Source organism: Cricetulus griseus, chromosome 5, assembly GCF_003668045.3.
Source record: "Cricetulus griseus strain 17A/GY chromosome 5, alternate assembly CriGri-PICRH-1.0, whole genome shotgun sequence".
Classification (NCBI taxonomy): domain Eukaryota; kingdom Metazoa; phylum Chordata; class Mammalia; order Rodentia; family Cricetidae; genus Cricetulus; species Cricetulus griseus.
The window spans coordinates 82,595,845-82,610,438 of NC_048598.1; the positions used below are offsets into that span (position 1 = coordinate 82,595,845).

General features: G+C 41.3%; 1 protein-coding gene across 4 annotated transcripts in view; it reads right to left on the reverse strand.

Moving 5' to 3' along the window:
• The window catches only part of Map4k3 (mitogen-activated protein kinase kinase kinase kinase 3), a 141,008-nt gene that overhangs the window by 77,538 nt on the left and 48,876 nt on the right, over nt 1-14,594 (reverse strand). For all 4 annotated transcript variants that reach the window (XM_027417889.2, XM_027417890.2, XM_027417888.2 and 1 more), the window contains exon 2: nt 12,418-12,475. In XM_027417889.2, coding sequence (XP_027273690.1) covers nt 12,418-12,475 — 58 coding nt within the window. The remainder of the gene's footprint in view (nt 1-12,417; nt 12,476-14,594) is intronic.

The window sequence follows — 14,594 nt, forward strand, 5'->3', positions numbered from 1 at the left end:
CTGCCTTACAGGGGGAAAAAAAAAAAAAGAGCCCAGGATCAGGTCACAAAATACCACCAATCCCTGAGCTTGCCCCCAGGATCAGGGCACAGAATCCTACAAATCAAGGACACCTTGAAAAGCTCCACCCCCAAGAAACCCTAAAGACTGCCTTCCTGCTCAGTTCTTTGCTGCTTCTCACCTGAGCAGAGGCAGTCACTCCCCAGTGTCCTTCCCAATATATCTCTTGTGTGACTTTGTGGTGCTCCTTGGCTCCCAACTGCCAGGATACCTTTTCCCCCAGAACTGTAACACAGCATCCCTCCCCACACTTCCATGCCATCAAAAAACCCTGACGTAAACACAAAAGTTGACAATAGGAGCATGTAGTGAATTAATCATGAAATCAAGCAGAAAAATATAGTCATGTGAAGTTCTTAGAACAAACACATTACACATGAAGTATTCAATAAATGTTAACTGTAGTGAATAGGTGAAATTGTTAGACCCCCCTTCCCCCCCCCCAACCCCGGAAAGCTCAGGCCTCCAGGGTCTCAGCCCAGGACCTCACTCCAATCACCAGGATTCGAAAGCTTGATACAAACAGCATGAGGCTTTCTTGTTGTTTAATGAGCTAACCCCATGTTAGCTTGGGTCTTTCACCCACCCGCCATGGCGGATGGCTTAGCAAAGACAGCTCAAACAGGCTGCAGAGAGATCTTGTAGGACAGCATTAAGGGGAGTGTCTAGGGGTACGCACAGGCTCAAGATTGGTGTGCCTCCAGGCTTGGAGGGCTTGCCCTGTGTTGATTGGCCAATTGGTTGTTATGGCCCATAGGCCCTCCCAGGGTGGTTGCTATGCTCTTCGAGTCATTACTGTGCACTTGTCCATAAAGCACACCCAGAGCAGTAAAGCATAGCGCCACCAGCTAACTTCTGATTGGTTCCTTGCCACGAGGCAGGCATCTTTCATATGTAAGTGACAATCATATTATTAGTACATTTCTAATTGGTTAGGGCTAGCAGGGGTGGGCTAAGGTTATAGCTTTTCCATTCTTGGGCAAGTCTGGACAAGTCCCAGGCTTTGCCCTTATCTGGCTATTGCCTTAAGGCACCTGTTGGGGGGGGGGGTGTTCTTGTCCTAGTACAAGCAATTTTCTTGTCCTGGGGGTGTAGGGGGGGTTGTCAGTGATTGATTTCCCTTTGTTTGTGTCTTCCTCAGAAACTGACTTGTTCAGTTTTAGGAGGCTAGAACTGAGGCATAGTTCTTAATTGAATTATTAGGGGCCTGTCATATTTGCCTGGCAGAAGAGATGACCACTCTATCAGTTTATAGCCAAATCAAAGTCATTATTCCAGCTGGCTGGAACTACATTCAAGTATTTTATATTGGTCTCTGTTTACCTGGTCCACACAGCTGACCACCTGACTGGCAGTATTAGCTTGACAGTTGTTCTTTATTCTGACCAGGCTAACAATAGGACCCTGCATCCTCAACTGCATGGACAGGTACATCAAACAAAGAATAAAGTCAGTTACCAACTATGCCCCCTAAGACTGGACAAAGTCAACGATTTGACTCATGCCCACAGATCCAGTGGAGAATGTGGCAGTGCAAATCAGCACAATTCTGAGTTTTCCCCAAATTAGAACCATATGATCCAGCAATACTGCATTTGAGTAGGTACTTAAAAGAACTGGAAACAGGATCTAAGAGTATTTGCAACTTCCTGTTCATTGCAGTATTGTTCACAATAACTTAAGTAACAATAACATATATATCCACTGACAAAGAGCTAAAGAAAATGGAATACTTACACAATGTTACACACACACACACACACACACACACACACACACAAATATACATACACATGATGAAATATCATTCAGCCATAAAATAAAATGGACAGCATCTTAGAACTATATAATAGCTCCTCTATCTCAATGTGCCCACCTCTTTGGTATACCCACCTGTGGTGGTTTGGGAAAAAAAAATGGCCCCTTAAGGGAGTGGCAGTATTAGAAGGTGTGGCCTGTGGGGTGGGCTTTGAGGTCTCTTATGCTCAAGCTACCCTCAGTGTAGACACAGTTGCTTCCTTTTGCCTGAGGATCAAGATACAGAACTGTCAGCTCCTTCTCCAGCACCATGTTTGCCTGCATGCTGCCATGTCCTGCCATGTAGATAATGGTCTTAACCTCCCCCCCCCAATTAAATGTTTTCCTTTATACAAGTTGCCATGGCCATGGTGTCTCTTCACAGCAATGGAAACCCTAACTAAGACACCACCAATGTTTTTTGGTTTTTGTTTTTTTGGTTTTTCGAGACAGGGTTTCCCTGTGGTTTTGGAGGCTGTCCTGGAGCTAGCTCTTGTAGACTAGGCTAGTCTCAAACTCACAGAGATCCGCCTGCCTTTGACTCCCGAGTGCTGGGATTAAAGGTGTGCGCCACCACTGCCTGGCTACCACCAATGTATTTTAAGCTTGTCTTAATTCATGACTTTTCTTTGTTCTGGAACTATAAAAACCCCGTGAAACTGCTTTCATTTGGAACATGGAAATTAGGGTAATCCAAATCTGTGTTCCTGGGACATGGTCATTCAAATTGCTCCCCAAAAAACTATTTCTTATTCCTTTTAAGATGAGAGCTATCGTTTTTACATTGACAGCTTCAACATGAATGGAACTGAAGGCTAATATGCTAAATGAAAAGCCAGGGACACAAAGAAAAGTTCTACAGTATTCTAATTTACAGGAAAAATTTAACTAGCCAATCTAACAGGAAATAGAATGGTCACTACCAAAGACTGGAGGATGGATGGAGGTGGGGAACTGATCAATAGGTATAAATTTCAGTCATACACAATCACACTCTGTTGTATAATATTTTCCTTATAGCAATAAGACTGTATTATGCACCTGAATTCATTAAGATGGATATGAAGCTATATACTATACTGCTACTACTACTACTAAAGAGTCCTAGAGATAAAGAAAAGTTTAAACATGGACTATAGAACATATACAAGGTTTCTTGCCCCAATGTTGTAGCATTAAAAATAAAGGGCTAGTAAGTAAATACTTTTGAAGCTGATCACTGATCACACACACACACACACACACACACACACACACACACACACACACACGTAGAAAAGAGGAAAAAAGTGCAGATAAAAGATCCTCAGTAATTTCATTTCTAAGCATCATTAATTTCAAGAGGTAAATACCTAATCTGTCCAGTATTGTGAGCCTGGAATTTGTAATACAGTCTAACACAGTAGAGTGACTAAACACCACCCCCGCTTTGAAGAGTATTATCATGTGATCTAAGGACAACTATATCCATAACGACAATAAACACAAGGCAGTGCAAACAGCTGGTGACTGGGGATCTGCTACAGTGCACAGGTGCCAGCTAAGACCTTTCCCTGAAGACTTTGCCCATCCCTCTATGATGAAACATAAAGGACAGAGTGCTTCACCAACCACTACAGGCAGAAAACTAACGACAAAGGCTGACAGGAAAGAAGGCTCATAAAACACTACTTCAGGGAAAAATAATGGAATGAAGTCTTACTGGCATCTTGTCACTTTTAAGATTCTGTACTGCAAATTAATGCATGCTGCTCTCACAGGATCAAAAATCTAACACCACCATTCTTCCCACCCACCCCCATGCGCGCAGACAGACAGACAGACAGACAGACAGACACACACACACACACACACACACACACACACACACACACACACACACACACCATGAATTTCCCTGCTCATCACTGTTGGAATTCTTCCCTGGGTTGAAAAGGGGTGAATGTTCTCACTCTGGAGACTTACTCCTATAGCTGATAGCTAATTAATCACTTATCTGTCTGCATTTATATCCTACTTCAGTAACTGGTGCTGCAAATGATACAAATAATAACATGCAGCTTGAAAGACTGACTTTAAGTTACTATAGAAGATTTAAGAGGCTTGTAGCAGACAGTATGCCCCTTATCAGAATCTGAGTGAAGGGATACTAACCCACTCGGAGTATGTGACTATGGCAGGTCCTTCTCTCCTATTCCCTCTGCCTTGCTAAAAACATCAGGTTACATTCCTAAAGCCAGCCACAAAGGTCTAATCCCTTATTTGACCACTTCCTCCTCCTGAGGCTAATGACCAAGGTCTAGCTATTGAAGTCCAGCAATCAGAAGCCCCTTTGGCTCACCTAATTAACATGCCCAATTAAAATTAAACACTTCATCCTAACTAGGGAGTTCCCTATGTACCTTTTTAAACTGCCATTTTCCTATGTGTCACATCTGTCTCCTCTCTATCCAGAGGCTGTCTTTTGTCCCTTGGGGACAAATACCCCTGCCCTCCCTCCCTGGTTCCCTTCCCCCTCTCCCTCTACCCCCTGTCTTTGTCCCTTATATCCTTTTGTTCCTCTGTCCCTCTGGGGCAAATAAATTTCTGTGCTCAGAACTTGGTCTTGGGGTCTCAAGCTTGTCCTTTCACTGAGCATGAAGCCCAAGTGCCTGTGGGCCGAGCTCAATGCTGCGAGCCAACTTCAGTGGAAGCACTTATCTTGATCTGTCTTTACATTCTGTTCAAACTGGGTCTCAAGAGTTGGCAGTGTTCTAGCCCAAGCAAGTTAAGACCAAAGAAACAAGCCTTTAATCTCACAAAATCAGGTTTGCTGATGAATTGCAAATGAGGGAAATCACATACCAAAGGAATCTTGGAGCATCTCAGCAAAGGCAGGACAAGACAGTTATTACAGGATAATACTATTTGGAGAGGAGTGGAGCTGAGGTGAAGTTCAGACAAAGCAGTGTTTTGTCAGGCTTAGAACAAAGCCAAGCTCTGGGCTGCAAAGCAAAGGCAAGGTCCTCTCTTCTTATGGAGGATGAAGTTAGGACAGATGTGGTTGCTGTGTCATCCAAGTCATAAATCAACATGATATTGTTTTAGATTTATTTTATTTTAACCTGTAGAAGTGTTTGCTTGCATGTATGTTATATGTACCACATTTGTTCCTGGTGCCTGCAGAGGCCAGAAGAACTGGGTCCCTTTGAAACTGCAGATGGCTGTGAGCCACTATGTGGACCTGGAAACTGAACCCATGTGTTCTGCAATACAAGTGTTCTTAACCACTGCCCGAGAGAGAAATGAGAAAGCCCCAGTTGTGGAATTAGACTGCCAGGATTCAAAAGTCTAACCCTACATTAATCAGGGCAAAGTACTTCAATTTCTTTAACTATAAAAAACAGGGGTAATAACATAAGGATTAAATGAGTCAATGTGTGTAACTCACTTACAACAGTGGCTGGCACAAATTAAGTTTAAATAAATGGTAGCTATTAGTAGCAACAAATGCCCCGGCTTAGACTAATTCATCTCTTATGTTCCATGCTCATCTCCATACCTTGCTCATTAATTTGATTTATCTAACAAGTATTTATTGAGTGCCTATGAGGCACAATGCTGAAAGTATCAACTCACATATGGGGAAAAGGTGCCACACTCCTCAGTGACCTGTCAGGAAGAGACTGAGTTCTTTTAGGACAATGTCATGTTTTGTTCCCAAAAACTCTATACTTAACGGAAAGGGTCTTAGTATTTATAGATTTTCAGTATTTATACTGAAACACTCAGTATTTATAGATTTTCCCAATTCTTGGCATTTTACCCTTAACGTATTCATGCATCTCTCTTTCATATCCTTCCAATCCATACATGTGTACAGCAAAAACAGCTGTTATAAAACTAATAACCTGTCTTACAGATAGGGTGGTGAATCTTCTCTGAGATTCAGCACTTTCAGCCCTAAAACCAGGAAAATCTTAGGCAGAACCTGTCACCAATTTACAGGGAAAAGCAAAGGTCAACCCAAACTCTCCAACTTCTTAAGCATGACCATATGAACCCAAAAGACCATCCTATAACCACAGCCACGTGCTCCAGACCTGGCTTCAGTCCCAGCTCAGTACTCATCTCTATCCTGCATTTGGTCACTTGCCACTCTCATGGCGAACACACTTCTCTCTGCATGTGTGTGTGCATGCTTGAAGTGGTATGGACACCCATGTAGCACAACACAATGACATTTATAGTTAAGTTCTCTACAGTTGTATGTGAGCAACAGCTACATAACAGACTTAGAGATTTTCACAGCTGAATTTCCACTGGACACATATTGATATCAGACAGTATACACACATATTCATATAAACTCATATATGTATCCATACATTCACATATAAATGGGGAGGAGAAGGGAAAAACAAGGATACCAAATCCCATTCTCCATACTGTTTCACACCCTTCTCTCTGTCACTGAACCTCCAACATACTGCAATTCTCATTTTGGGCTAATAACTATCTTATGGGTTCAAAAAGAAAATGACCCCACTTTGACCAGAACTCTTCAGCTCCACTAACCTAGTATCACACTCTTACCTTCTTGTGATACATCATGTACCCTGGAAAACTCCACCATAATCACAAGTCCCTCTCTAGTGAATGTTCCATGTCTTGCTTGCCCTTTGCACAGGAGGCCTTGAGGAGACTCTTTTCTGCCATCTCCATTTCCTTTCCTCTTACTCTCCCCTACAGCTCCTTCAGTCCACTGAACCCTCTTATTAAATCTACCAAAGCAAATGTGTGGTTCTCCATTGTAATCCACACACCTCTTAGCATCATCCCAAGACTTTCTCCTGGGGTCTGACATAATACTCATCATGTTTGTGTCCTAGCTAGATGACTTTGGCAGCTGATGCTCAAGCTTTCTTTGCTGAATTCTTCTCCCCTAGTAGAGCTCTAACAGAATTAACCTTGTGTTCCAACCTCAGCCTTTTCTTCTCTAGCAACACTTCTTCCTGGTGGTATCATCCCAATATCTTGCTTTAAGAGCTAGTTATATATCCCGAGAATCTTGAAACTGCACCACTATCTGGAACTACAGGTGCATGTCCACTGTTTAGTCAACACGGGCATGCTAAGACATGTAAAACATACAGAGTAAAACTGGGTTACTGATCCTACTGATCCTGTTCCTCAGGCAGACAACCCTCAAAAGCTTTCATAGGATCCTCTTTATCAAGTCCTTGGGACACCTATGATCCAGTCCATTTTGGAAGCTCATTTCATTCTGATAGGAACTGGTTCACACTGGTGGAGCCATGGTGGCCTGTTCTCTAACCCTAATCTTGCTATCTGTTCTTACTTTAGAACACTGTCCTTGCTTGTGACTGTCTGGAATGGTTTTCTCCAAGAGTATCCTATGACTGTGTTATCATTCCAATCTCAAGCCAATGTCACCTGCTGTGAACAGTCTCCTGGCACCATGACACTGGCTGAGGTGCCATAACATCTTATTTTGGCTCATGAAACTAACTTACTTATTTATACATTTCCATACTGTGACACCGTTAACTAAAATCTAAGCTTCTCAAGGGTCTGGTACTGGGTAGACAATGGATAGATAGATACTAATCAAATCACTGACATGAACAGATTTTTCACAAAATACAAGACCAAAAAGTTACATGTGGTAAAGGTAGATAGCCATTCACCAATCCTAAAGGAATGGAAATTAACAGTAGGAGAACATTCTTTGCTGAATAATAAGGATTATACTATAATTTTCACAAAGGTTTAAGAAAAAAATCCTTCCAGGTGGTGGTGGCGCACACCTTTAATGCCAGCACTCAGGAGACAGAAGTAGGTATACTTCTGTGAGTTTGAGGCCAGGATGGTCTACAGAGTGAGTTACAGAACAGCCAAGGCTACAAAGAGAAACCTTGTCTTAAAAAAACCACATAAAAAACTAATGGTTTGGCCAAGTACTAGAAAAATGGCCCTGTGTTAAGAGCACTGGCTGCTCTTTCAGAGGACCTGGGTTTGATTCCCAGCATCCATATGGGAGCTACCAATCATTTGTAACTCCAATTCCAGGTAATCCAATGTCCTCTTCGGGCTGTACATGTAGTACAAAGACATACATGTAGCAAAGCATCCATAAACATATGATATATTTTTAAAAAGTAAAAGATGACAGTGCACAAGTAGTAACATGGAAAGATACTCATGGCACACTTCCCAAATGATACATACATGAAATGAGACTATTACATCCATAAAATATACATGTTTGGTATCTGTGGTGGGCAAGACCAGACCCACCACAAGCCTGAGAACACAGATGGAAATGGAGCCTGGCTGAGGACGCTGCCCAGTGACAGAGCTCTTGCCCAGTTGTGCGCAAGACCTTTGGCTTGATTCCCAGAACTGCAGCAAAAAGGAACGAGGATGTATAGGAAAGGTACCAAGAAGTCATTGTCTTTTCTCACGGAACTTCCACCTGCTGCTGAGTGTGAATGATGCGGTCTTTCCCCACACAACCTGACGGTCTGCAGCATTAAGATTATTCACATCACTGACACCCTGTGAGCCACCTCTGTAAGGCCATTGAAGAGCTCTCAGAGCTCTGTCTGTCACATGTGTCACACTGTCTGTATTCTTCATAATGTTTGTTTTCTGATGCGGTGGTATGCTAACAAAATAAGCTGACCCACAGTATGATCTTGCCTATCTCTGATCTCTGACCAGCCCTTCACAGTCTGCTTAGATCAGTGTAAATAGAACCACGTATACATATGGGTATATCTACGTAAATATCAAAAAATCTACTAAAAATAAGAAAGCTGACAGTGGTCCCACAAGTCAGAATGATGAATGACTTTAATTTCTACTTCTGCTTTTATTCTATTTTTCTACTTTGATTCATAATGATCAAAAATGATTTTGCAATTTAAGCTGCCCCCCCAAAAGTATAGACTTATAGCTAAACAAATGACACTGAAAAAAGGGAATTATAAATTAAAGTCACATGAACAATATAAGAAGTCACAGTGAGACACCTTCAACTAACCTCACATTAAGACAATTTTGCCAAAATATCTCGTTTCCATTTAGCTTCAGTTTCAAAATGGTCACCAGATATTAAAAAGAAAAGAAAGAAAGAACTAAGCCAAAGTATAAATTCTTAAAGTCTATCACATTGCATTTGACCATAAGTTTTATTTTTTACAAAGGAAACTGGCCACTAGGACTCAGAAAAGGTGTGAGTAGTACACCACCCATGAAGACAGTCCTTTTCCCACCAAGTCAAACCTGATTCTTCAGTTTTTACAGCTAAGAATTTACAACATATTAGATGATTCTGGGAGGCAACTAGCATAGTCCACCCTCAGGGGAAATTATAGGGCAAATTATTTAGCTTCTTCAAAAAAATTTCAGAAAAAGACAAAAAGAGAAACCTACAAACATAAATGACAGTTAAAACACATCGACTACCTCCAGTTTAGGGACTTTATTACTAAGAAACTATTATCAACATTGCCAGTTGGCTCTTGATTATGCCTTTAATACTTTAAAGACATTTTGTGCATGATGTTTGCGTGTGTGCGTGTGTAAACTTGTGCTAGCCTGTGCATATATGCAGGGGCCAGAGGAGGACATTGGTTTTTCTGGTATATTATGCTCTACCTTATTCCCTTGTGACAGGGTATCTCACTGAACCTGGAACAAGGCTGAAGACCTGGAAGCCCCCAGGAATCCTCCTGTCTCTGTACTCCATAGCTACAGGGTTACAGGCCAGGGTCACACCAGGCTTTTTATATGGTTACCGGACATTTAAATTTGGATCCTCATAGTTGCATAGACAGTGCAAGACTGAGCCATTTTCCTAACCCCATTTATGCTTTTAAAAGACATATTAAAAACAAGCAGGTCCCTCATTCCAAATTCAATGATGGTTTAAGTAAATTTACCAGGGTTTGCAAGCATAAATCAGTTTTAGGACAGTTCACTGTCTCCATCCACCCACCAGGAATTCCAGCTCACTAACCCACTTTATACCTTCTCTGAACATTTTACCTAGGAAAATCAAGCAAGTCTCCTGTGACTGGTTTCTTTCATTTAGCATTGCTTGAATCTGTGGGAGCATGCATTAGTAATTACCTTTCTACTCTGTATACAACACATTTTGTCCATTTGTTCACCAGTCATAAAGAATAATGCTGCGTGGCACCCTTGTGTGCAATTTGTATGGGTAGACACAAAAGCATCACTGCTGAGTCATTAAAGCAAATTTACAGTTACCGTTTAAGAAGGAACTAGAGCTGGGCATAATAGCACAAGTCTTTAATCCCAGCATTTTGAAGGCAGAGGCAGGCATATCTCTGTGAGTTCTAGGTCAGCCTGGTTTACACAGTGAGTTACAAGACAGTGAGAGTGCCATAGCAAGACCCTGTCTCAAAAAAACAGACAAAAAACAAGCAAACAAACAACGTAAGCAAACAAAGAACTCAACATTTTCCAAAGAGGCAGTGCTGTCTCATAGGAAGGTTCCTGTCTGTAGCTTATATTTTTTTATTCAATCTAAATACTGAAATAATAAGGGTAGAGATGACCTTGGGATCTGATTCAAAACAACCCAGTGTTCAGTGTGCCTGCATGTTTGGAGGGTGGAGGTAACCAGACACTGATGAAACATGGCTGGTTATGCCTTGGGCAGTACAGCACAGTGAGCAATAGCAGCCATTTCCTATAGTAAGTTCTCAATGCAGAAGGTCAGGCTTTCCTCCAAGTGTCCACAGAAATCTGAAATGAAACTACTGTTACTATCCCTCCTGTAGAGATGACAAAACAGAGCCCCTTAAAGTTGAAGTAATGGAACCAAGTCCAGACTAGCAGGAAAACAGCTGCTTTCAGAGCCTATGATTTCAATCATCCACCTAAACTCAGCAACAAGCAAACATTTTCCCCAAGATAGGGACAAAGATACAATAGCAGTACACTATGAATGATTTTTCTTTTAACTGTGTATCTTCTAATACACAGATCAATCTAATGTTCAAGATCAATAGTATCACAAATCAATCAGCACACACACCAGAAAACAACTGAGTTAATGAAGGTTTTCTAAGTCTCTAGTTAGATTTTTTTTAAAGGAGATTTTAAGATGTACTGAATAGATTCTGTGGCTTTACTCAGAGCTGAGAAAATACATTTTATTAAAGTCTGGAAATAAGAAAGAGCATGGCTAGGATGACAACATCACCACCGCAAGAATTTCAGCAGGCTCATTCTCTCAGCTGTGGAAGTCTGGAAGAAACTCAGTTGATATGGGAGAACCACCTCAAGTCTGGTAACTTTGGACTCACAACCACTGCAACAAGTAACTTCTACTGGATGATTAAAAACTAAGACCTGATGAAAAGTGCCAAATCCTCAATTGTACTCCAGATTTCACCAACTTCAAAAATCTTTTTTATAAACTGAACAGTACAGAAAACAAAGAAACTCTACCAATAATATTAGAAGGTAATTACATTATCAAGGATCCATAACTGCATCTAACTGAAGACGTGTTCTGTGCTCATGGTATTATTCTTCAGTGTTTAATCACAATCAAATTTCATTTTAATGATACTTCTAAGAGTTACTAAGTCTACTAAGAGATAGATCAGGGGTAGGGCAAGTCTAACAGAAGGTAGCCTGGTTTTAGCTCAGAATGCTTTGTTATATTTTAGCCTGCAGAGTCTAGATTATCTGATAATTCATAGGAAAAGCTAGCCCATCTCTGAATAGAGTTCTGTTCACACTGAAGCTAAAACCTAAAGTGCTGTGGGTCTACCCACACATCAGCATAACTGCTTGCCTACTGCAGGAAGGGGAGACAGGTAAGGTTCTGAGAAGATGTGCACCAGGAGTTTGCACAGAAAGATGTGGGTTTTAGGATGTGGGGAACCCAAAGGAGAACAGTTAGAGCAGACAAAACACACAGAGAGGTCTTAAGAGGCTCTGTAATGAGCCACTCAAACCAGAAAGGACTACTTAGATATTAACAACATAGGTAATGAAAGCTGCTGAGGTCTGTTGAGAAACTCAGGACCCAGAGCAAGAAGACAGGAAACAGAGCAGAATGCAGCTTCCCAAATGTGAGCCCAGTTCTTCCCACTGGACCACACTTGCCCTTCATGACAGGGCAATGCCACCTGGAAATAAGTAAGCCACTATAAGCCCCTTCAGGACCTCCTCTCCTCCCCATGGTTACCAATCATTTTTCTGGGAAAAAGTGAGCAGAGTATATGCTGGGCTCAGAGAGGCAGAAGGGACAGATGTCCCTCTTCCCTACAAAATGCTGAGGAAATAAAAGAATGGTAATCAAATATTATTAAAATAAGCTTTAGCTGTATGGTGGATGGTATAGGCCTGTAATTTCAGGACTTAGAATGCTGAAGTAGGAAGATCAATGGTTCAAGGTCAACCTGGGCTACAAACACCATTTCAAAAAGCCAAAATATAAAAAAATGAAATTACTCTATGATATCCAATGACTTTCTAGCAATAAGAAACAACAAATTTCAAATAATTTACCTGGTTCCAATTTTATCACTTTAATTGCTGCTAATTCTCCAGTGTTAACATTCCGTGCCTAAAAGAAGAAGAAAAATGATCATGAAAGAGTTGTATAAAAAGACATTTTAGTTTATTGTTTATTTTAATCATACAGAAATCTTTTAAAAGCAGGAACTGCAGAACCAATCTATTTTACAGACAGTACTATGTCCTTCATAATGAATTCCAGCACTAATTTAAATGTAAACCTAATACCATAGTAAATGGGCACCATTCTAAACAGTTTGAAACTAACTCACTCAATTCTCACAACACTCATTAGGTTAAAAACCAACACTATTCCCATGTTGCAAATAAGAAAAGGAAAAAAAAGAAGAAGAAGAAGAAGCAAACAGACATGAAAAGCTTGTTTTGGTCATACAACTGGACAAGTGGGAACACTGGGATGCAAAGCTTGGAAGTCAATGGAATTCCTTCAAGCTTCCCACCAGAGCTCCTCATGCAAATGCTGGGAAAACTATGCAGTGGATTAGCATTAAAATCTTTAATGAGAATCTAAATGCGAAAGCAGTCCCCTTGTGTCCCTTCAAATCTGCATGTTGCCAGTAAAATCAATGTTTTCAAAGCAAGCCACTCGTGAAATACAAAAATTAATTTTAAAAAATCAATTCATTGGGCTGGGGATATGGCTCAGCCCAAAGCCACAGGCTCTACCCACAACTTAGTATAAACCAGACATGGTGGTGCCATCCATAGCCACAGCACTGTAATTCACTGGTGGAGGCAGGAGAATCAGAACCTCAAGGTAATCCTCAGTTACTACAGAGCAAGCTAAAGACAGCCTGGCTATATATCTTGTATCGGAAAGAAGGGAGGTAGGGAGGGGTGAGGAGGGAGAGGAGTCAAGAGGGAGAGGAGTAGGGGGGTAGGGAGGGAGGGAGGGACAGGTGGGAGGGAGGGAGGAAGGGGAGGAAGGGAGAGAGGAGAGGGCATGCCTACCAACCCTACCACTCAGGAGGACTGCTATAAATTGTAGACCATCTGCGTTATAGCCATAGCACAACCCTGACTCTTACCTCAAATATCAGTCAGATAATAGATTCTGGGTATTTACAACTGCTTATCTAACTAAGTAGGAACTATCTTTAAATTGGGGTTTTAAAAAAAGTCAGTAAACCTTTACCAATTTAAGATGGTATATATAATTGGATCAAAATTTTCAAAATTCTTTTTTAGCTGTTTATATTTAATTAATTTTTACATCGGTCTAAAGAAAAAATACACGCAATTCCATTGTTAAGGGAAGATCTTATTTGGCCAGGATTAGATGTAGCTACAACACTCCAGTGTTGTAGACTAGGAAAATTTGTCAGTCATCTAACATGAGCCAAAGACCCTTAAAGAACTCTTCTAAGAGTACCAGGGCTATAAAAAATACCACCAAAGGGGCTGGAGCACTTGCTATGCAATGTGAGCTTCAGCTTCCTAGCACTTTGGAGGCCCAGGCAGGAAATCCCGAAGCAAGCTGGCTAGATGGACTAGCAGGAATGGCAAGCTCTGGAGTTAGGAACCCTGCCTCAATGTACAAGGAGAGCAATTCAAGATGATTCTATCCAACCATCCTGGGTCTCTGAATACATGTGCATCCATGTCCACATGCACCTGCACATACCTGTGTCCCCATATAGAAAAGCATGCATATGTGACATACACACATATATCTCACACACAGACCCCTCAACCCCTCCAACAACACACAAACAAACAAGCAAAGAATCCAAGAAGGTATACAAGAAGCACAGCCATCACTAAATATATAAAATTCAGATCTTCCCCAAATGGCTGGGGAGATGATCCCTTGGTAATGTGCTTGCTGCACAAGCAACAGGACCTGAGTTCGAATCCTTGGCAGCCACAGGAAACCCAGGCATAGAAGCCGAGTATAGCTGTGACCACCTGTAATCCCAGCATTAGGATGATCTCTGTTTCAAAAAGTAAGTGGGAAATATATAGAAAGGCACTGATGTCAGTTTTGGGGCTCAACACACCCACACATGCACAAACACACATATACATATATACTACACATTATTATTACATACTAATTTTTTAGAGTCACTGTGATGACACACACTCTTAATCCTAGTATTTCATGTGATGGGAGGGAAACGCAGGTAGGTCTGCATGAGTTCAAG